This window comes from Pygocentrus nattereri, chromosome 11 (assembly GCF_015220715.1).
Source record: "Pygocentrus nattereri isolate fPygNat1 chromosome 11, fPygNat1.pri, whole genome shotgun sequence".
In the NCBI taxonomy this organism is placed as follows: Eukaryota; Metazoa; Chordata; class Actinopteri; order Characiformes; family Serrasalmidae; genus Pygocentrus; species Pygocentrus nattereri.
The window spans coordinates 40,536,601-40,559,490 of NC_051221.1; the positions used below are offsets into that span (position 1 = coordinate 40,536,601).

General features: G+C 42.6%; 1 protein-coding gene across 1 annotated transcript; it reads right to left on the reverse strand.

The window, feature by feature from the left end:
- On the reverse strand, positions 1-22,888 carry irf5 (interferon regulatory factor 5). The gene is made up of 10 exons (XM_017706479.2): positions 22,750-22,888; positions 16,236-16,348; positions 15,442-15,564; positions 11,204-11,390; positions 10,185-10,210; positions 9,979-10,006; positions 9,091-9,414; positions 4,265-4,654; positions 3,630-3,748; positions 1-1,220 (listed from the first exon to the last, which is right to left on the reverse strand). Exons 2-10 carry the CDS (start codon positions 16,284-16,286, stop codon positions 1,032-1,034), a joined length of 1,437 nt encoding a protein of 478 aa, XP_017561968.1. The 5' UTR covers positions 16,287-16,348; positions 22,750-22,888; the 3' UTR covers positions 1-1,031.
- Between the last annotated feature and the right edge of the window lie 2 nt (positions 22,889-22,890).

The following is a 22,890-nucleotide window of genomic DNA, read 5'->3' on the forward strand; positions in this document are numbered from 1 at the left end:
TAAGGTGATAACGTACTAAATTTAATGGAAAACAATGTTACTTTAGCATTGTATGATATTAACACATGGCTTTCTTTAGAGTCCACATTTGCATGAGATGCACAATAAGCTTATTTCAAACTTGTACAACTGTGGTAATAGTGTATGTTCAGGTTATGTTCCTCTATACATTCAGGTGAACGGTTCCAGACGTTTGCAGGCCAAACACATTCACTGAAACAATATCAGAAAGCAAAGGAGGAACTGAATAACAATTACCAAGGAGCATCAGCTGAATGATGCCTACACTAAAATACTGCTATGGTATTTATTGAAATACAGTGTTAAAAGAAACCAATTTAAGCTCAAAAACAAATATACATTTCAAATTGGGTTAAAACGAAAGGGCTTTTTTTGCAGGAGCGCTCAGTGATGCACAATATATGGGTCCTATGGTTCTCAAAGAAACCTGGTGCTAGAGGGCTTTTGCAGGAGAAATAACCCTAGCACTTGCCATTGTTATTGAGGCCAAGTCGAAGCCTAAAATCACATGGAAACAAGCCCTGATAGTCCAAATGGACATGTTAGTGAGGGTTCATTGTGTTTTAATGCAGTGCTGTATGCATCTACACCATGTGACCAAAGACGTGAAGGACCAAGGACAAAAGCTCATACCAAGTACTGATTAATCACTATAATTACTTTGGCATTGACCAAAATGAGCACCTTTTCATTGGAACTATGCTACCTGCCCCCTACCCCAGCTGCAGTGCATTATGGGCTCAAAACATTTCTACTATACTCCCTGAACAGCATCCATGGGAGCTACTTTCAAAACATCCAGAAATCAGAAATCTGAGCAATCAAGCCCGGTTTCAAACCAAGTATAGTCATTAATGTACTAACTGGTTAAGTATGCGCATCTATGCCACTTATTAGGCCACTGTGTCGTGCACAAAATGAAGCCGATCCCAAAAGCACCCTTTATGCTAAATGCAAGGGCAGCTACATTCCTCCTCCACTGACTGGTCCAGAGTGCTGCGGACGTTGAGTTACTGGAGGTTCTGAGGCCATGTGCCCTGCGTGTGTTGATTCTGCAGCAGTCTGTGGAGCTCCTTAAACTGCTCCACAGTCTGGTCTTTTAGGTCGGGGTTGGAGATCTGCAGGCGGATGCTGTCTGTGGACCAGGAGAGCTCGCCCGAGAACATCTCAGTAAGGATCCTTGCTACCACCGGCACCACCTAGACGAAAGAGAAATACAGAGTTTCTGTATTTACAAGAGACGTGAACTCAAAATCCAGGACTCTGCACTTCAGAACTGGAAAACGTCAATAGATGTTGTAATCCATCATCCAAAGTCAAGCATCTGCTGCACATTTCTGCTCTTCAGATTAAACTGCTCTTTAATCTGAAAACCACACATTTCTGGAAATCAGGATTCCCAGAATTAAGACAGTATCGTGTACTGTAAAAATATAGGTGCCAAAATGGATTTAAAATGCCATTTAAAAAACGTTCTGATGGATGGTTCTTTACAGAACCTTGGTTGTGAATGTGTTAGCATGAATCAAGAGTTCAGGTAAAGAAACCAACACTGAAATTTCTAGATTATTAGTCTGTGCTCATACGACACCTTTTTGTATAGATACAGCACTGCTTTGAGTGCTTAACTGCTGCCATGCCGACATGAAAAAGATGCCCAACATGAGTTTGTAGCCGAGTGAAAACATGCAAGAGATGAGACGTTAAGAGTTCTGGTCAAAACGAAATGTCTTGAGTGAAATGTAATTTACTGCAATACACCCTCTACTGTACAGTAAACATAACCGGCACACTAAACACTAATGGCAACTTTGGGTGGTGTGTTCAGACTGGGTGTTACCACAAGGTTTACCAAAGAGCAGAAAGTGTGATCAAATAAAGCTCAGAAAATGTGGTAAGGTTCATTTATTCCCCCTAAAACCAAAAGGTAGGCTGTCCTTCATTTTGGGTGCTCACTACATTTTACTGGATTAGTCAGATAATACAAATAAAACAGAGCTTTACTGAAAAGTTTAGCTTTCCAACTTTTGAAAGCAGCCTGCCATGATGTGAAAAAATATGGCAGCAGCACTTAAAGCACCTGCACTCTGACCATTTCTATAATATACACTCACTGGACACTTTATTAGGTACTAGTTTGTTAGGGGTGTGTTGGTGAAGTTCAGTGCTCAGCATGTAGTTTGTGTGCATGTAGGAATATTCCTATCCTCTCAGGGTACTGTGTGCTGATATTTTGGTGGTTGGAGGAAACAATGTCTGTGGGCTTCACTGTATTGAGTTTGGACATTTTTGTTTACCACAGGCTCGATAGCAGCATATTCATTTTCTCCTGCCTCGTCCTGGAGTTCCTTTTAAGGGCATGATAGTACCTTCAGAAAGACAACACGGCTTCAGAGGTCTGCATGAGAGTGCACCTCACATCATCTCAGTAGACTCCACTAAAAGGCATTAAACTGATCATGTGCTTGAGTGTCCTGCACGCACAAACCTAACGAAGAGTGATGTATTCCGCTCAAGTTGAGCAGTGCCCTTGGTAGTTGCCCATACACTCACTGGCCACTTTATTAGGTACATCTTGCTAGTAAAAGGTTGGACCCCCTTTTGCCTTCAGATCTGCCTTAATTCTTCGTGGCACACTTTCAACAAGGTGTTGGAAACGTTCCTCAGAGATTTCGGTCGGTTATTTGAGTTCCTGTTGCCTTTCTATCATCTGGAACCAGTCTGCCCATTCTCCTCTGACCTCTCACATCAAAAAGGCATTTTCGTCCACACAACTGACCGCTCACTGGATGCTTCCTCTTTTTCGGACCGTTCTCTGTGAACCCTAGAGATGGTTGTGCGTGAAAATCCCAGCAGATCAGCAGTTTCTGAAATACTCAGACCAGCCCGTCTGGCACCAACAACCACGCCACGTTCAAAGCCCCTTAAATCCCCTTTCTTCCCCGTTCTGATGCTCGGTCTGCACTTCAGCAAGTTGTCTTGACCACCTCTACATGCCTAAATGCCCTGAGTTGCGGCCGTGTGATTGGCTGATTAGCTATCTGTGTTAACAAGCAACTCAATAGGTGTACCTATAAAGTGGCCGGTAAGTGTCTGTACCTGCGTCTGAAGAATAACAGTGTAAACACAGCCTTGGTATCCACCACCTTTATTTCAGTCCTACTCACATAGCATATATCTTCAGGTGCTTCTGAAGACCAGAGCCATGTGTTTACAATGAGAACTGAAATCAAACTCTTAAGATGAGTAGCTGGACAGCTGTGTAGATCAGGCCTTACTGAGAAAGTAAAAGACTTTGTCAACACAAGAAGTTGATCATTACTGCAATCCCAGTCACGGCATTATGACTGCGAAAATCACTTAGTCCAGTTAGGAACAGCTGTGCTGCATTAACAGCAGTTCTAACAATGCTATTCAGCAGATCAGCTCGGCAGCTATTCTCAGTGACCGCTCTGATGAATCATGGTCATTAATGTGGTCTAACAGTCTTTTTTTTGTGAACACAACGCGCACTGCATGCAGCCCGTTTCAGTTTTTAGAAAAACAGGAATTCTTGCGTTTACAAGTGCCCACGTATGCTTTTTACACATTTGTTCAAAACTGCACACCTGGACAATGATGAGCTTCTTCTCTTTGGGCTTACGGTCAGGCCAGTCCTCGCCAAAGCAGAAGTAAATTTCAAAGGGAGGAGGGGTCGGCGCCTCCCCTTTCTGGTACAGGATCAGCCCTGTAAGGAACAACAGCTGTTCTGAGATCAGTAATCCTTAAAAGGCACATTTTGTATGCAAATGATTGAACAAGCCCAGGCAAACTATGTTTTGTTGATTTTCTAAATAACTATCCAGAGAATAAGCATTTACATGAAAATTCTGTGCAAATTGTAAGGCATGTTTTCTATTAATTTTATGAGTTTAATACTGAAAACAAAAACAAAAAAAAAACATCATTTAATATAAAATCTGCCACAATCTTTGCACAGGTACACATTCCCACTCCCCCCTTAAGTTAAACTCAGCAAATGAACAGTAATCGTGCATTAAAACGTGCAGAAGGGTGTCTCTTTAAAGGATGTGTTGACTTATTTTCGCTTATCAAAGCAAACGTAAGTTGAACTGGAGTGTCCAGACTTTCGCCTATGAGAGTATATTGCTATAAGGATTACTGAAAAAGTTCAGTTGACTGAAGGAGTGCCACCGAGTTATCAGATTTCGCTGTAGAGCTGCACACCAGAAGCTCCACTCACCCTGCAGGAAATTGTTGAGGCTGAAAACATTGATCTTGCGCTCCCTTTCCATGGGGTTGGGTGGGCCCCCTTCAGGCACCCCTGGCCCTGACCAGAACACTTTACACTGACACAGACGCACAGCGTAGATATCCTGCCCGCGGATCTCAAGGATCAGCCCCCTGTCCATCACGTCCAGCAGGTGTTCCGTGTAGAACCTCTGTTTCTCGTTCTGGATCTCGGCGGTTCCAGGAAAAAGCACCTGGTGGAGAGTGACGGGCCCAAACAGCTCCACCTGCTCCGGCGTTGGGGCCAAGTTGCCATAATAGAGCCGACAGCCCTGGGGGTTACTGACCGTCAGAGAGCCGACTGACCGGCCCCGGTATTGGAACTTTATGTCAAGGTCAGTTACTGCAACAGAAAGGCAGAAGAGAAATGAAATCAAGTGGAAAAACGTGATGCTCTATTAGGCCAATGTTTACATTTACAGCATTTAGCAGACGCTCTTATCCAGAGTGACTTACAAGAAGAGCTTTGTCAATCTAGAGAAAGTATCTTTGCTGGTTACCAATAGTTTGGAGAAATAGAAAGTCCTGAGCTCAGATACTGCTAGATACAAGATGTCACTGCAGACACCAAGGGAAAAAGAAACAGAGTTGAACGCAGAACTCTGTGCCATTCAATGCAATACAATGACAAACATTATCAACACTGCGTTTGAAGACAGTGAGAGACTCTGCTGTTCGGACAGCCAGTGGGAGTTCATTCCACCACCTGGGCTCCAGTATAGAGAACATTCTCCACGCTTGTCTTCCACGCGCCTTGAAGGATGGCGGGTCAAGCCGAGCCGTACTCGAAGCTCGAGGGGCTCGTGGTCCAGTTTCAGATTTCACCAATGTTGGGAGTATTACTGGTAAGAAACAGTGTTGAGGGAACACTGTACAAAGTAACATCTCACCGTAGCGCAGTTACTCATTCCTGTAACAGTACTGCAACACAGAGTTACTGATACCTGCGTTACTCGAACAGCGCTCAGAAGCAGTCCTGGACACTCGCTGAACACAGTTCATCTCGTTTATTTACTACTTTCCAGAATTCATTCATTTAATCATTTGTATCCATCACAAAAGCTACAACAACTAGCAATAATGACCACATTTACTACCTGAAATTCAAAATGATCCCAGTAATTCCCTGAAAACTTAAATATAGTCCCGAAACACTCGTGGGATAAACATGAGGCGTTTCCTTCCTTCATGTAGCATGGAGTACTTTAATTAGGTCAGTATTCTGTTGCATGTTGCTTCTCTTAGATGGCAGTTATTGGCAGGTTCCTGACTCTTAACTTGATTTCAGTACATTTTTCACTCTAGACACTTTATTCTCAAGAGATAAGAGGGTTATGTGATATTAATTTAACTCAATATTCATGTTCTCAGTTTTTCGAACTTTCTCCATCTTTCAGAGTCCTTATGAAGAGTTGTGACTAGAGATTCTACAGAATTACTTCCAATAAACAATAAAATAAGTACTCAGACCTTTGAATTTACGATTGTGTTTTGATCTATTTAAACTCAAGGCATTAAAAGAAATATGAAGTTAAATGTATGCAAAATTATCATTTACAGGGTACCTTCTATTGGGAGATGTCTGCCCCCCCCCCCCCAAAAAAATGTAAAAGTTTAATTTTTAATAAAAAAAAAAAAAAAAAAAAACCCTTTTCAAAAACAGGCTGTCCCCATTTTCATGTCACTACAGGAACACAGATAGTTTTAGTACATGGGTGGAGCTTATTTTAGCCACACCCCTGCATTGTATAACAGGAAGTGAGACTGCATCCCGGTCCCTCATGGCCACATGGTGAGCAATTAGATCCCATTGTTGTCAGTCTAAATGTGTCAAAGTCAGCCCTATCCACGGCGCCCGGGGAGCAGTTGGGGGTTAGGTGTCTTGCTCAAGGACACATCAGTCACGGACTGTCGGCCAAGGGGATCGAACCTGCAACCTTCTGGTCACAGGGCCAGTTCCCCAACCTCGAGCCCACGACTGCTTAGTTAGAACTGTTTTGGTAAAATTGAATGCTTTTTTTATTTTTACCAAATAAACATAAGTAAGTATGAGGTCACTTGAACCACAAGGCAGTTAAAAGTCCCAAATGTAAAATATAAACCCTGTCTGTATTTAAGCAATAGAACCGTCGAGGAGTGTGTTATCGCAAAATAACATCCCGGCTGTGATCTGGTGGCCGTAGATCATCACAGCCGTGATGTTACTGGTGATAACTCCCTCCTCGAGTGTCTCTACTGCTTTAATACAACAGTTAAATAAATACAGTAAGAAATTAATAAACTGGCCGTGAACGCGGCGTTTAATATGTTTTAATGTTCAGTTCCTTCCTCCTAATTATAGCTCCTTAACGAGCAGCTCGCTGCTACGTCAGAGTAACGAGCTCCGCCCACTCGCTGCTTTCTTATTGCGGCAGTTTTATGGCTCAGTCCAATTTGGTCAGAGTCTGAAGATCAGACTTCAGGTTTGGTGAATGGTATTCACATCATTTCTGGCTGATTCCAGGTTGTTTTGAACTGCTTTATACTAGATGTTTAATACTTATTATCACAGTCACCACCACCTTACTGCATTCATAAGAACGTAAATCTCGTGTACATATTGCAAGTTTCTCTTTATCTTTGTTTAAAATTATTAAAGTGTTTATTCTTTTACATAAATGGTTACAACTGTGTGTGGCACAGTGGCGTGGTGGATCGCACTGTCACCTCACAGCGAGGAGGGCCAAGGTTCGGTTCCCCGGCCGGGCGACCAGGGTCCTCTCTGTGTGGAGTTTGCATGTTCTCCCCGTGTCTGCGTGGGTTTCCTCCGGGTTCTCCGGTTTCCTCCCACAGTCCAAAGACATGCAGTCAGGCCAATTGGACATGCTAAATTGCCCCTAGGTGTGAGTGACTGTCTGTGTCTGTCTGTCTGCCCTGCGATGGACTGGTGACCTGTCCAGGGTGTATCCTGCCTTCCGACCGAGGACTGCTGGGATAGGCTCCAGCACCCCCCCGTGACCCTGACGGAGAAGCGGCTTAGGAAATGGATGGATGGATGGATGGATGGATACAACTGTAACAACTGCAATTTCCCTCTGGGATCAATAAAGGAATCTGATTCTGATTCTTCTGCCACAGCTTCCATTAGAAAAGCTGCTCAGTGGCATGAAAAGTTTGGGAATTTAGTTTGTCCGTTTTGTGCTGGTGGCAAAGTAAGAAGTAAAAATGTTGAAATGGCTCGAACATCTTCTAGCAAAGTCGCTGCTTGGCATTGGCGTCTCAGCGGAGTGATACAGGGCTTATGAAAAACCCGTGATGTGGCGAAATATCAGCATGGATACAATGCCTCTCGACCAATCGGCTTGCGTGGCCGGAACTAACTCAGTGAGTCTAGTGTTTAAAATAAAGAGCATTTTCTGCCCCACTGATTAGACTATAAATGATAATCAAATTAGCTTGAAAATAACATAAAACCTGTTATTTCCGATGAGACTACGCATGCAGTGATACGACAGAGCACACCTACAAGCATACTAATGAGTCAGTCTGGAACACCTCAACAGCCAAACAAACAGAACTGTGGTGAAGAACGGCTGACAGTGCGTCACAATAGCTTCACTCGGGTTAGTGACAATGTACACGTCTGGTGGCAAGTCCATTAATGTCAATAACAGGAAATAAAGTAGTTAATCAGGTATGTCTGCACTCCAGACAAGTTCTGTTTCATATGAACACGCCAGCATCGAGATCCTAACAAAGCACCTGCGGTTCTAACCTTCTATTACACAGAGTTGCGTCAAGGTAACTGAAATTTTGGGCTCTTACAACTGAATAAAACGCAACTAGCTTTGAAGAAGGGACTCGTAGTGAAGGTACACTATTAAACACCCAGTCACATGAGCTTTCGCTCAACAACAGCTCTGTAACGTCCGTCTCAGTTCTACAGCATTTCCTTTATCGAGGATATAACGTTATATAATATATATATATATATATATATATATATATATATATATATATAGGATATAACGCTCATGCTAGTTACATCACGTACAGTACAAACTATTATTCTGACGTTTCGTTGATTTTCTAAGCGAAAATCCTCTACAGAGAATCACATTTCTATGCATTTTAATACACAATTACTGTTTATTTGCTAAAATTAACAGATTTTATCCCCATAAAAAGAAAATATGACCTGTACAAAAGTTACAGAACATTTTGGGTTTTTTTTTTCTTTCTAAAAAGTTACAAACTGTGCTCAAATATTTAGGTGATTAAGATTGTGATGCTTTATTAATCCCACAAACGGGGAAAATTCCACCTCCGCATTTAACCCATCTGTGAAGTGAAACACCACATACACACTAGTGGATACACACACTAGGGGGCAGTGAGCACACTTGCCCGGAGCGGTGGGCAGCCCTATCCACGGTGCCCGGGGAGCAGTTGGGGGTTAGGTGTCTTGGTCAAGGACACCTCAGTCATGGACTGTGGGTGCTGGGGATCGAACCGGCGACCTTCCGGTCACAGGGCCAGTTCCCTAACCTCCAGCCCACGACTGCCCCCATTCATAGAAAAAGTTCTCTGTAGAGGATGTGCTTAAATAAATAAATAAATAAAATCAACAAAACATCATTTGTCTAGGGGTGCTGAAACTTTTGCTTAACTGTGTGTTAACACACCAACACGTTGCCTAGCTATAGCAGCGTACAGCCTGCTTGTGCCATAAGCACTGCACTTTAATCAGAGTGCTGGATCACACTCAGGTCAGCAACAAAGAGAAAGATGCAAACTTACAGGGCAGCATATGAGGACTGCACAGCAGCTCAGAGATGCAGGGCTGGACCTGGCTCTCCGCTTGGGGTTGCACCTCCTGCATAGGACTGTCCACTATGACCCCTGGCATGCTGACTGCATGTGGGACAGCAGGTGGCGGTATAACTCCAGTACCCATCCCAAGTCCATTAGGGAGACAATCCCCAAGTATATATTCCTCCTGTTTTACAGTAGGAGCTAAATGGCTGTGTCCAGGGAATTCAGGAGGTATGACAGGTTGGAGGAACGGATCCACAGGGTTGGGTTGGAACGCTGGGTAGCTTGGAGGTTCAGCGATTCGAGGGTCTGTCACAGGAAACAGACAGTCAAATAATGCTCTAATTTTACCCCCCAGACACAGTTATTTATATTTATTTACATTTATTCAAACGCTATATAGTGTTTTTTACCTGCACAACACACAATCTGGATAAGATTAAGATTAAGTGACCCGTATTAGTCCCACAACGGGGAAATTTCACCTCCGCATTTAACCCATCCGTGAAGTGAACCACCACATACACACTAGTGAACACACACACACACTAGGGGGCAGCGGTGGGCAGCCCAATCCACAGCGCCCAGGGAGCAGTTGTGGGTTAGGTGTCTTGCTCAAGGACACCTCAGTCATGTGCTGTCGGCTCTGGGGATCAAACCGGCGACCTTCCGGTCACGAGGCTGGATCCCTAACCTCCAGCCCATGACTGCCCTAAATAGGCAAGTTTCATGGCTGACTGAGACTTCTGGACAGTACTGTCTATGCCAAAATTTTTAAGTCCACATTTCATGCTGCATATCAGAAAGAGCTCAATGTTGACACACTAAATTCAAATGCATCACTCGTTCAATGAAAAAAAGGACAAAGCTTACTGATAGAGAGCTGCTCGAAGTTCAGTATCTGAAAGAAAGTAAAACAGGATAGAAGCAGGGCTTCGTGTTAATCAGAACCACATACAGGAAAAAAAGTAAAATATTAAATTATTTTGTTAATGACGACATGTTGCTACTGACATCCTGGATAACATTTTTACCCCAGATCCACCCCCCCCCCCCCCCCCAACGCTAGCAAATCTTACCTCTTCCTCATCGTCCTCACCTCCATCTGAAAGAACATAGAAGACTATGAATCAACACCACCTGCCTGGCCAAAAATGGCAAGTGACTTTCACACATCTACCATTTGTTGCTACCATAAGAAAAACATTCTAACTCCGTTTTTTTGGCTATTATTTTCTGACACCGCCTGAAAAAGAAAAACTTTTTAAGTCACATTAACAGATGTGAAAGGACCTCTGGCTGATGTTTAACCATCAGTGCTCCTGTTGTAAACATGCTTAACCTTATTGCACTGCAGCAGAAGTCTCTAGAGTGAGATTTTCAAGTTTAAAGTCTAGGGAAACCCCCTATTAGACGACGTATCTTGAAGATGGGAAGAAGGGGGAAGATAGGCAATTTTGCGCGCTTGGAGCTTCAGCACTTGGCAACCCTGAAGAGTTTGTGTAATCTACCACTTCTTCCAGCCGTTGATGTTCCTAGAGACCTCCGTTCCACAATAATAGCACTTACAGTTGACCAGGGAAGATCTAGCAGGACAGAAATCTCACAAACTGACATGTGGCAAAGGTGGCGTCCTATGACGGTTTGATGTTTAAAGTGACCCATTCTAGGGCCAGTGTATGTTTTGGGAGACTGCATGGTTATCTGCTTGATTTCACTCACCTGTTAGCAATGGGGGTAGCTGAAAAACCTGAACTCAAAAATCAGAAGGGGTGTCCACATTCTTTTGGCCATACAGAGCAGCTTAGCTCAGTTTCTCTGGCTGAAAGGGCAACAGTTCTAGTGTCCACTTTGTACTGAGTAAAGATAGAATATCTGTTTGTTTTCTTTTTGACAGCTGGGGTAGCTGGTTGATGAAAAGTGATCAAAAATATTGCCAAACAAATGAGGCGGAAGGATACAGTGCTGTATAACATAATAATACAAATAGCATATTAAACTGGTATAACAGGCATTTTGGCCTCTCCCAATGTACCAGTTCATAGCTATGAGGTTCTCTTACAACAGAGACAGACATACTACTTCTACCTCCCCTTACCTCCATTGACTGGCTGGTCGCACACCTCATAGATCTTAAAGGGCTGCATGGGGGTCTCCTTGGTGCCGTCATATTTCAGGTTGAACTCTCGGCTCTTGTTGAGGGCACAGCGGAGGTTGGCCTTCCACTTGGCAGGATCTGGCTCGTCTACCCCCTCCTGGTACTTCCCCGTCTCCAGAGCCCAGGCCTGTACAGATGAAAACGAACGTAGTGGACGGGCCGTCAGATTCTGAACGAGCAGTTTTATTGCTCCCCGATGCGTTTTTCTACAATACTCGGTTACAATCTGACATGGACGCTTCTGATCGTTTTTGCAACACAGCACATCACAGCGGCTGCAGCGTAGCCGTGTTTAGAAAGTAACATGTGAAATTGGGAATGAAAACAAAAGTTGACGGGGGAAAAAAAAATTTAAGGCAAGGCTAAAATGTCATGCATGTGCCATGAGCAGCCAGGAAGCTTATGCAGATGTTCTAGAAAAGGCTTGTGGTTTGGAGGCCCTCAGAACTTCCTCTTATGCCAAAGTCCTGCAGAACAGACTTTGAGTGGAATTGAAACTCACGCCACTTTTACTTCTGCAAAGCTGTTCATGAGAATATCACTGAAAAGCCCCCTGACAGCAAGCTAGAACAAACAGGTAGGGTTGCAAACTCACGGGGCTGCAAGAGGGTAAATGAACTACGGAGAGGTGGTTTAAAACCACGGCAGGAAAGGATACAACAGGAGGTCAAAAACACAATTTGAATGATTCTTATTTAGAACAAATATCACAGAATCACGCAAGCTAAACATTTCAAGAACAGATAACAACGTATACTGTTCAGTCAAATGTTGACACTATGGAACTTGACTCAATGTGCAGTGAAAGTTAAAGAAAAGGAATATTAAACTGGGCCTTAAAATATGCAAAAGAGATTCTGCCATACATTACAGAGCTCCTGGTTGTTATGCGAAAATGTTTGACAAGCTCATTTGCATACTGAAAAACTTTTTTTTTTTTTACTTTTTATTTCTATTTGAATACTCCTATATACCCTATACTCCAACAGAGAGCAGTAGAGCCTGGGACGTATGTTTTGGAAAGAGCTTCTTAGTGGTTTCATCCAAAGAAAAGAGCTTAGAAAGACCATGACTGCAGCTGGCTGAAGACTACCGCACACTGGATAAGAGGCTCTGTGCTGCCCCAGCAGAGGCTCTCTGGCGCCAGATAGCAGATAATAGCACAAAGGAAGCATCACAGACAAATTCTGATAAACCTCAAGCTCATTTTACACCCCGTTTCATATAGATGTACTGAAATTAAAGGTTCAACATCATTCGAGAAGTCTTATGTCACCTGCTATGGAACCATCGATTTGTCATATGGATGTAACATATTACAGCAGTAGTAGAGATGCTGAGCAGCAGTGACAGACTTGTAGCCTTAAGATCCCTGTTGTCTGTTTTTTTGGTGGGTGTTTTTGAATTAAATCGATGGAAAAAAATTCAAATATCAAATCGGACTCAAAGGCCCATTCCTGTTTGGTTTCAGGGGGTGCTACTGATGTCTTGATTTGCGCCTGGTCCAAATCAGAACCACGGCAAGGAAATTACCGAGAAATAAAAGGAAATAAAGAGGACAAATTTGGCCGTCACTGTGAAACTGTGCAGTTTTCTTTTCTGGTCAGTGAGCATTTTCATTCAAGCACATGGTCAGATTGTGGTGCGGCTCGCACGTGGTCACTCAAGTTTGTGGACGGTGGAGCGGAAGGATCCCAGACTGTTTCAGAGTGCTCTCATGTCTGTGTGTCCTTCTGGTTCTCTCCTGTTAGCTAAGCTGTCATAGTCAGATCTGCCGGAGTCGTTAGCTGCACTCTGGGAATGTTCACATTTCCTGTTTTACATACAAACAGACAGAATAAAACTAATTCCCTCTCCCTGCCTTTTTTCAGAGTATACGACCGCCCACATGTCCGGCCGGACACTGATGGATGACTGACTGTCCAGCTCTCCTGCTGCCCACTTCAGACCAGCTGCCCACGCCCCAGCTACCACCACCTGCCCACCCAACACTGATGTTCTCATAGACTCCCAGCTATTCCTACTACTAATACTACTGCTATTAATTTTAGTAGTATAATCACTCTGTAGGTAGTCTGACCAGAGGAGGACGGGTCCACCCTGGTGAGCCTGGTTCCTCCCAAGGGTTCTTCCTCAGCTCTGAGGGAGGTTCTCCTCGCCACCGTCGCCCCCTGGCTTGCTCACCTGGGGGTTTTACATTCATCTTAAAACTTTGTCTTTTCAGGAATCCTGTGAAGCCGCTTTGTGACAACATCCAATGTAAAAAGCGCTACAAAAAATTTGATGACTTTGATGTGATAAACTTCAGCGACTGAAAACGCCTGAAAGATTATATAAACGTTAGTCTTTTAGGCCAGATCTATAGTACAGATCACCAAACCGGACTACAGAAGTTGAAAATTAACTACCTCTGAGAGAAAGATCAGTCAGTTGATTCTCGTCACTGAACATACGCACAGATATCTCTCTTCATAAACCACGCTGAAGACAGCAAGAGGTCAAAAAACCTCAAATAAAAGAAATTCCCATTTGCATTTATTTCGAAACCCGGATCTGCATGCAGGTTCCCATTTATATTTTCATTGAGTAATCCCGCGTAATTGGCACAAAGTTTAATTACTGAAGTAATCCTGTTGAGGTAGGCGTGCTCCACTTCCAGATTACTGCTTTTCCTAGAATGTTTTGTAGCACAGTAAGATGAATCACCGGTATTAAACAGGTAGGACCGGAATCGGGGACTGCATCAAACCTCTCAGCTGATCCAGGATAAGAGTCTGCCTTATATTTCCTATTAACTGCACAGAGGGAGCTGATCCTCTAACATCCAGAGACTCAACATCTACAGCTTCTGGATTTGCTTTGCATGTTACTCCCTGCTCTATAATAATGGCTAAAATGATAATCGCAATTATTTTACTCAATATTAAAATCATGATGTCACAATTACTCAGCCAATTCAGAAACAAAATAGTTTTGATACTTGATCGTTTTAAATCATTCCCAGCACACATTATATGTAAATGATAAGCCTTCCTTCATAAACGTGTACATTTTTGCATTAAAAGAAGATTTACTTTTAACTTAAATGCCAAATCATATACAAAATCAGACACACATGAAATAAATCGCTGTGCCACTGGAGTACACAAACACTACTACATCATCCACACAGGTTTTCTGGTAAAAATACAAGAACATGATCGATCCAACAGGGAGAATCAGGGATGCATCGACCTGAGAACTGTGGGCTGATCTCAACTCAAACATTTATAAGATGTAGACATTTAAACAACCTCCAACTGAATTAGCATTTCAGAGAAATTACACTTATTTCTGTAGCAAATAATTTAAAAAAAAATTATCGAATGAAGACGTTTTAGTGTGGTTTCCCAGCACTGGCTGGACGTTCTGCTCTTCTTCAGCACATTAAATGTGTCTTCAGTCAGAAATATTAATAAAACGTAACCATCTGTCTGAGGTTGTTTTTCCAGGACATTTCTACTGATACTGCAGGAGTCCAGCATCGTGGTGCATCCATTAAATCAATAAAAACCATCTTAGTTCACTTGATCCTGTTTAATTAACTGAGGACACCAAATATGGTATTTGGTATACCAAAGCACCAATTACGGTACTGTATACTGTTGTGTGTCTGCTACTGGCGGCTGAATTACCTTCGGGATCAATAAAGTATCTGTCTATCTATCAAATGTTGTGACTACAATTAGTTGGGAATCAATATTCAAACATTTAGAATTAATTTTATCCAAAAAAATCTAATGTACGCAATTATTCTGTTATGTCAGTCATGTGCGAGAATAAATACAAACTATTTTTATTTATTTATTTTTATGTAGATGCAACCAGAACAATAAACACAGCTGTGCACGATTCTGAAATGAATAGTATCCAGAATGCCCCATATTTTTCAAAGCAATGATCAAACGTTGGCTCTAAAAACCGGACTAAAATGACTGGAAACACAACAATGACTTATCATTTAATACATTATTGCTCGTTCCAGAATATTAGAAATATCTAATCATTTTGGTGTCCAATTTATGTTTGGATTTACGTTCTGACAAAGACCTGCTGATGGATACTGTCAAATGATTCCAAACGTTTGAAAGTTGGCGATTACGACAACACGCACAGACACAAGAACTGGCAGCTCTCACCTTGAAAATAGTGTTTTCCTCCTCTAGGGTGGGTAGGTGGCGTGTGGCGTGTTTCCAGGGGATCTGGAACAAGCGTCGCTCCTTATTGAGCCAGTGCAGGCCTGGATATTTCCCACTGTTTACCTTGGGGGAGAAAAAAAAATGCTTTAATGTTTGGAAAGGAATGGAACCAAAATCACAACCTGGGATTTGCATTTTGTGCCAATCATCCACAGAAGCACCACCTTCAAACTAGCAACAGGAAGCAGCGGTCTGGACGGATTAAACTGTTTTCAACACGTATAAATGCAGCTTCGGCACAAACGCAGCTTGAGTTATTTGTAGCAGCGGCAAATTTTCAACTGTTATCTCGTCCGCTCGTTTGCTCTCAGTGGTGTGTGATAGAGTTTTTTTATACACAACATTCAACATGTTGACATGAGTCTCAGTTCAACAGGCATCATAAATGAACTGTGTAGATGAGGGGCCATGGCCGATGATACAGTAGCGCTGATGCAGCCACTCCCCCACCAGACGAAACAGTCCAGAAGAGCTCTCGGAGATGCAGGAATCAAGCTTTATAAGTTCTCTACCAAACAAAGCTTGATATCTTTAAGTGTTTTACAACAAATCGGCAGAAAGTTTAGTCTGTAACTGGAATCCGACACCCTGGATTAGACCTTTACGCAACGGCTACTGTCAAAATTACTGGGCTGTTTTCACGCTGATGAAGGCCCCTGAGCCTGTTCTGACGTCTCAATCGGAGATCGCGCTCTCTCTCACCCGGCACAGAAAGATAAAGGGTCACTGCTCACCTGAGCCAGCAGCCATGGCTTCAAGCGTATCCTCCTGGGCTGGACGCTCATGGTGGCAGGGAGGAAGCGTCTCTTTCTCTGCTGGTGCTTTCGGAAAAGGAATTACACAGCGCCTGCGAAATCGAACGGCAACGACTGGGTCAGTGACTGCGAGCCCTGCGGAGTGACTGGGAAATGCCAACATTGAGACAGTTTCAAAAACACAGGCAGAGGAAGGAAGACCTGACAAACCACAGCAGCCCTAACGTAATGCTGACATGTGCAAAATCTGTCAGAGATGCATCTCCTTCAGACAGAGAAACCGTCTGAGTGTAGACTGTTACAGACAAAGCCATGCACATCACTATCACCGTATAATAACAATAATAATAGTAATAACAATGATACTTCGATTGGGATAGGGCAAGTATGCATAGAGTGAGATTTGATCATTTTTCACATTTTCTATGGAATCAATTCAACCTCACAGCTTTTGCCAGAGCTCACAATTTTGTCCAATCACTACATTATCCATAGAAATCCGTCACATGCCTTCAAAATGACGCATGCTGCTTCCATGCCACAGCCTGAGCCGCTCCTGCCCCGCATAGACGGAGCGCCCGATATCTACGCCAAGCTGCCACAACTGTTATCGGCACCATTCTGATCTGCACATTTGCTTTTCCGTGTCTTTCGCGAGCAGCGGCCTGCTCCATGTGCTGTCGTACTGTAGATGCTGGACAGTTCTGCACCGTGTTAGGTGATGCAAAGCACATTAACTGCTGGGTTCATATTAGTTCAGAGTCGCAGCTCAAGTCAGGGGTGCTAAACACTGGTCCTGGAGTTCTAACACCCTGGAAAGTCCAGGTCCAACAAACTTGTGTCTAGCATTCAGAAGGCCTTTACTACCTGGAGCAGGTGTGCTAGATTTGAGTTGCTGCTTTCAATTTCCTGAATATTTCAGAGTTTTCTCAGAGTTCAGGTCAGTCCAGTTGTTTGTCGTTGTAGCCGGTTTTCATTACTTCAATTTTGAAGTAAAATGTGAAGAAATTTAGGAATTCTTACGGTTGTTAATCCTAGGTCTGCTGCTTTGCACGTTCTTGGCTCTCAGAGGAAACGCTGGATTTCCTCTCTGTTTCAACAGAAACGAACGAAACTACATTTAAAACAAAGTAAATAAATCTCGGACTCGGTCTTCACAAATCTCTGCGCTGCATGGTCTGAAGTCACACACCACAGTACTAAATAATCAGTATGTTCAAACTAGCAGTGGCGTAGTGGCGTACTTACTTGATTAAACATTTAGTACAGTCCATGCAGTTTGAGCGACAACTACCTCAAAATCTGAACCCTTGACCCACATAAGGTGACATGATCACTGTGAGAACCATGGGACACTCGTGTGTGGGGGGAGGGGGGGTATGTAGTTATGTATCTGTATACGTATATTTTATATATTAGTTGCCGTCAGAACTTCCATTTACTTTCATAAAACATCAAATTTAAATTTAATTTTAAATTTAAAATTTAAAATAGGTAAAAGCTGTTGGGTAACAGGGGGCAATTAATATCGATAATCATGATTTTTTTAAACTGGAAAATATCCTGCTAGGAGAACTAATACCAAAGAGACACCTGACTTAACTTGCAGACTCCCAAAGCATGTGTGTTTTTTTTTTTTTAAACACAAAAGTTGGAGGTCACTTCGTTTACACCTTTCACTAAGAGCGGGGTCAGATTACTGCTCCAAATGCAACAAAGCATGACTAAGCACACTGGCAAGCACACATGTAGGATACACCTTCACTGAAAGGCAGTGGTTTTTCCCCCCCAAGACGTTAAACGAGGTGCTGCACACCAACTGCAAACAGACAAATTTATCACAGCAATAAAAAGGCTGCGAGTGAAACGTCAGGAAGATGAACAAGTGATGACGTGTTTCCTTTCAGTCTCAATACAATTTTGAATTTTACATCAATTCAGTGTTTGATGTTTTATGTTAAGGAGGTCTAATTATGTATTGCAGTGGCTTGGCTCAGGAAAAAAAACACTGATTCTAGATCAGCACTTATGATAAAGACATCATGAATACAGAGGAAACTGATCCAAGATCAGTCTGCTTTGTGAATACCTGCAACCCCTGCTTTACAGCTCACCGTACGTCATGCTGTGTCCTACACCACCCTGACAAGTCTGCATGGCTTTCATGGAGACTGGATGCAGTTTGAGGGGGCTGAACAGAGTTTTGTGGATGTATTTTTACAGACGCAAACTGGGCTATTTGGGTGACTGCTGAGTTCTAGTCTTAGCAATGTTATCTTCACAACCCCAGTTCTAAACCAAAGCAGCAAAATTTGCACCAAAAACGCGTTTCGGCTGAAAGACTTTTGAGATAAGCTGGAATTTTGATTTTGCCGCAAACCATTCCGTTAAATATGAGAGCATTTAATGTTGAACTCCAGGTGGAGTGACATAAAACTAGAAACTAAATGTACCAGAAGTAAAATCATTGTGGTGTTGTGTGCTGTATATACTAACCTATCTCCATCTCATCTCCATCCCTAAAGGAAAACACCTAGAAGTGAGGAACTGTATCAGTATATTTACTACAAGTATTTGGATAAAAATTGTTTAATTCCTCCAAAATGTTTGAAATTAAAAAAAAAAAAAAAAAAAAAGCAGATTCCGTTCCTATTCGCATTTTTTTCTTTAACTCTAAACACTTTACAGTCATTGATTTTAAGTTTCTAATCTTTAATGCTTTTTAATTTTACTGTAGAGTTCTCAGTAATTAAAAATAAAAGCCATACTTGTTACAGCATACAGGTAACACTACTGGAAACACGTACTACTCTAAAACGAATCACCACCACACAAAAGGTTCATTCATGTCCTTCACTTGCCACTAATGCTCAATAAGAGGTCTTGATCGAAATGCATCTAGGTTATAGAACGTGATGCAGCATCCATTTCATCTTTACCTGTCAGCTTAAAGTGGAAACCAGAGCGGCTCGATGAAAAACGCCTCATTCTAGATAAATGTGATGATGGTGAAATCTTTAGTGGTGGTGATGGGAACCTGGGGTCGCAATGTATACGGGGCCATTTAATTTACTATCCAAAATGACCAGTGAACATTTACATATCACACTTGCATCATTTTCATTAGGGACTATTTCGCCTTACATTAAGTTTTAAGCCAAAGTTTCATCTCAAAACCATCACAAAACAAAATCTCGAGCATCAGGCATAATATCTAAGCATGTCATGTGATAAACATCAGTGAAATACCTGAGAGGCACTCAACACCCATCACCACTACTGTGAGCAACAGTGACTCTAAACCTCTCTACAACAGAGCATTTCACACCAGACTGATTTACATCCAGATTGGTTCATGTGAAATGTTTTGTTTACATCACAACGATATAATTAGGCAGACATATCGAAAAATATGTGGAATTCCCCTTTGAAATGGCTTACAAAGTTGAGCTGCCACCACCCTGCTATTGCCTCCACCCTACTTCTCACTACACCCTCACTTTCTGCTGCATGTTGTAACGTACAAGGTAGTCAGCACAGAACTCCAGGTCAAAGAACGCCACTTCCCTGCCTTCCAGTGCATCTGAATCTCTTCAAAGGAATTCTCGTGATTAGAAATCAGCATATTTTTAGCCAATTTTGCATCCCGTCATTCGTTCTCATAAAAGACAGACTTTCAATGTACAAAGTGACTTCATGACTCTGGGCTACTGTGAAAGTATGCAAGGTAGAGGAAGTAAGCCATGACTAATTATAGCCCCGAGTTCATTCATTGAGCTGATTCATTGAGGAACAAAATAAAGATGAAAGATTACTAAATGTTCAATGCGTAGGTTTGACATATACAACACAGTTGGAGAAGTTGTACGACTCTTTGGGTTTTTTTTCCCAGGCAAGTTCCTCTTAACATTTTCAAATGTTCAGTCGATATAACAAAGGCCAAAGTATTTTAAGTCATTCTTCTCTGGTTTTAGGCTAGTTGGGGTTCCACCTCTGCATTTAACCCATCCGTGAAGTGGAACCCCACTTACACTCTAGTGAGCACACACACCAGGGGGGCAAACCACAGCGCCCAGGGAGCAGTTGGGGGTTAGGTGTCTTGCTCAAGGACACCTCAGTCATGTGCTGTCGGCTCTGGGGATCAAACCGGCGACCTTCCGGTCATGAGGCTGGTTCCCTAACCTCCAGCCCACGACTGCTCCCATAATTTTTGGTCCGGTGATGTTGTATTTCAGGATGTTTTATTAAAGCATGAAGGCAAAAGCTTGTAGAGGTTAATCATTAAGCGTTTTCATTATAAAAATACTAAAAACGCTGCCTCTGGCTGATGTGCTCTAGATTGGAATGACTGCCGAACTCCACTGAATCAGCCTGGTGTAAAAAAACCAAAGCTAGTACCACGCAGAAGATGAAACGTGCCATGTTTACATCCTCATGAATTAAAAGATACTCATATTCTGGTTCAGGATGGACACTGAGCCAATTACACCTCGTCTTACAAAGGGCCAAGGTTGAGTTGTAGCTTTTCCAGGGGCCAATGTAAATCAACACAAATAATTACAGCTTTTATAAGTTAAAGGGAAAAAAAAGTCTTTCATTTCATTTACAGCATTTGGCTGACGCTCTTATCCAGAGCGACTTACAATTTGATCGTTTTACACAGGGAGGCCAAGGTGGTGTTAGGAGTCTTGCCCAAGGACTCTTATTGGTATAGTGTAGGCTACTTGCCCTGGTGGGGGATTGAACCCCAGTCTACAGTGTAGAAGGCAGAGGTTTTACCCACTACCCAACCACATATCAGAAATGGGAGATTTTACTAGAGATGCTTGAATCGGCCCAGATTTTTGCTCCAAACACGTGAAACAGTAATCAAGCAATTTATTATTGCTATTTTGGCTGATCCGTTTTGCAATTGTATGAGCTAAACAACACAGGACAGGTACATGCACTGCACTTACATGCTGCTGCTATACCTGCACCAAAATGTGCTGGCATAATTATGCACTCATTAGGGCAGCTTGACCGTATCGACATGATTATCGTGATACATTCTGTCACAAGTAAGTAACCAGGTTAACTTCAAATGCTCAGTTCACCGAACTTATTATATGTTACCAACATTTGACACAAAATTGTTCTTCTGCTACAAAAAGTACTCTTCTGTTAACTTTACAGCTTCAATGAACTTTGTGTTTAAAAGCGGTCATTTTTAGTTTCACTGGTTTTAAGACTTTTTTTTCTTTCTGTGACACTACTTGCACTGTTCCAGCTGTTCACATGGGAGATAAAGTAAATATTGACATATTGTCCCTTATGAATGCTTCTACTCACGTGCACACTGATATCACACTTACACCATTTTGTCAGCTCAAGAACTCATTGTGCTACACAGCCAGTTGCCTCTTGCTTCCAACATAGCACTTAGTTTGATTCATGTTATGTAAATATGCAATGAATTTTTAATTTAATGACTTGAAATGACAGCGCAATTTTGCCCGTGTGAGTCTTTGTCAAAAAAAAGCTAATTAAAAATACTAAATTTAAAAAATCGGTTAAATTTGGCTTGTGAAGAAGTCAGACTTTAGCCCCGCCCACTCACACTGAAGTTATAAGGAGTGTTTCAGTCCAGACTGCGTTTTGATTGACGTACATACATCAGTTTAAAACGCAGATTAACGAAAAGCCTGTTTAATGTCAAAAAGAGGCTGGAAAGTTATTACACACACACACTAATATATATATATATATATATATATATATATATATATATATATATATATATTTTTTTTTTTTTTTTTTTTTTTTTGTGTGTTTTCGCACATAAAAAAATCCTGGTAAGTGGATCAGAGAAAGAAAGTATAGGTTTAAACAAAACGCAAAATCCGCTATTTTTTCCCTCTAAAACAACCATAATGGTGATTTTTTTAAGTTTTAAAATATTTCTAGCCCAGTCTGCGAATGAGCGAACGCTCAAATCCCAAAACACGGATTTCTGGACGAGGCTAAACTTGGCCTCCTATCTGCCAGCTTCTTGCTGAACTTCTCCCGTTCCACCTTAAACGGCGAGCACTTGCAGTTCTAACTCCTGAGGCGCCAGACTGGAACTGCTGCGCCGTTTAAGGTGGAACGGGAAGATTCGTGGTTTCTGGGTCAAATCTGAGCGGTTCAGTTCAGAGGGAACCACCATGGCTGTGAGCGACCCCAGCTCACCCAGCTACTTCCCATTTTCAGCAGCTGTGTCGAAATAGCTGCAAAGTCCAGAGAGCAACTCCAGCTCGGAAGGTTTAACTGGGTCTCCAGAAACGCAAGAAAGCGCACTTTCCCAGCTGGTTCTGAACAGTAAACAGCCCAAACTGGCAGCGGGTGCGAGCAGGAGGGGGCAGGTAAACAGTGAAAGCACTCGGCTCGGGGTCTCTCAGTGTTCACGCTATCCGCGTAATAACGCACTCTGACCAAACGACAGGCCATTCAGCCGCACATTATCCCGACTTACGTGCACAGAGGACAGCGGAGAGGGAGCTCCTTCGGACACACACACAGCCCGGGTCCGAGTCCGAGGAGGGACGACACATGGAGCCAGGTGCGCCTCTCTAAAGCTCTCCTACAGGACCAGGGAGAAACGCCTGTCCGCCAA

Bases quoted from the DNA above. Each gene is read 5' to 3' on its own strand.
- irf5 (XM_017706479.2), bottom strand. From the start codon at position 16,286: ATGAGCGTCCAGCCCAGGAGGATACGCTTGAAGCCATGGCTGCTGGCT. The intron at 10,007-10,184 runs GTAAGATTTGCT...ACTTTCTTTCAG, and splicing joins GTGAGGACGATGAGGAAGAG to ATACTGAACTTCGAGCAGCT. The intron at 9,415-9,978 runs GTAAGCTTTGTC...TTCCTGTGACAG, and splicing joins CTTCGAGCAGCTCTCTATCA to ACCCTCGAATCGCTGAACCT.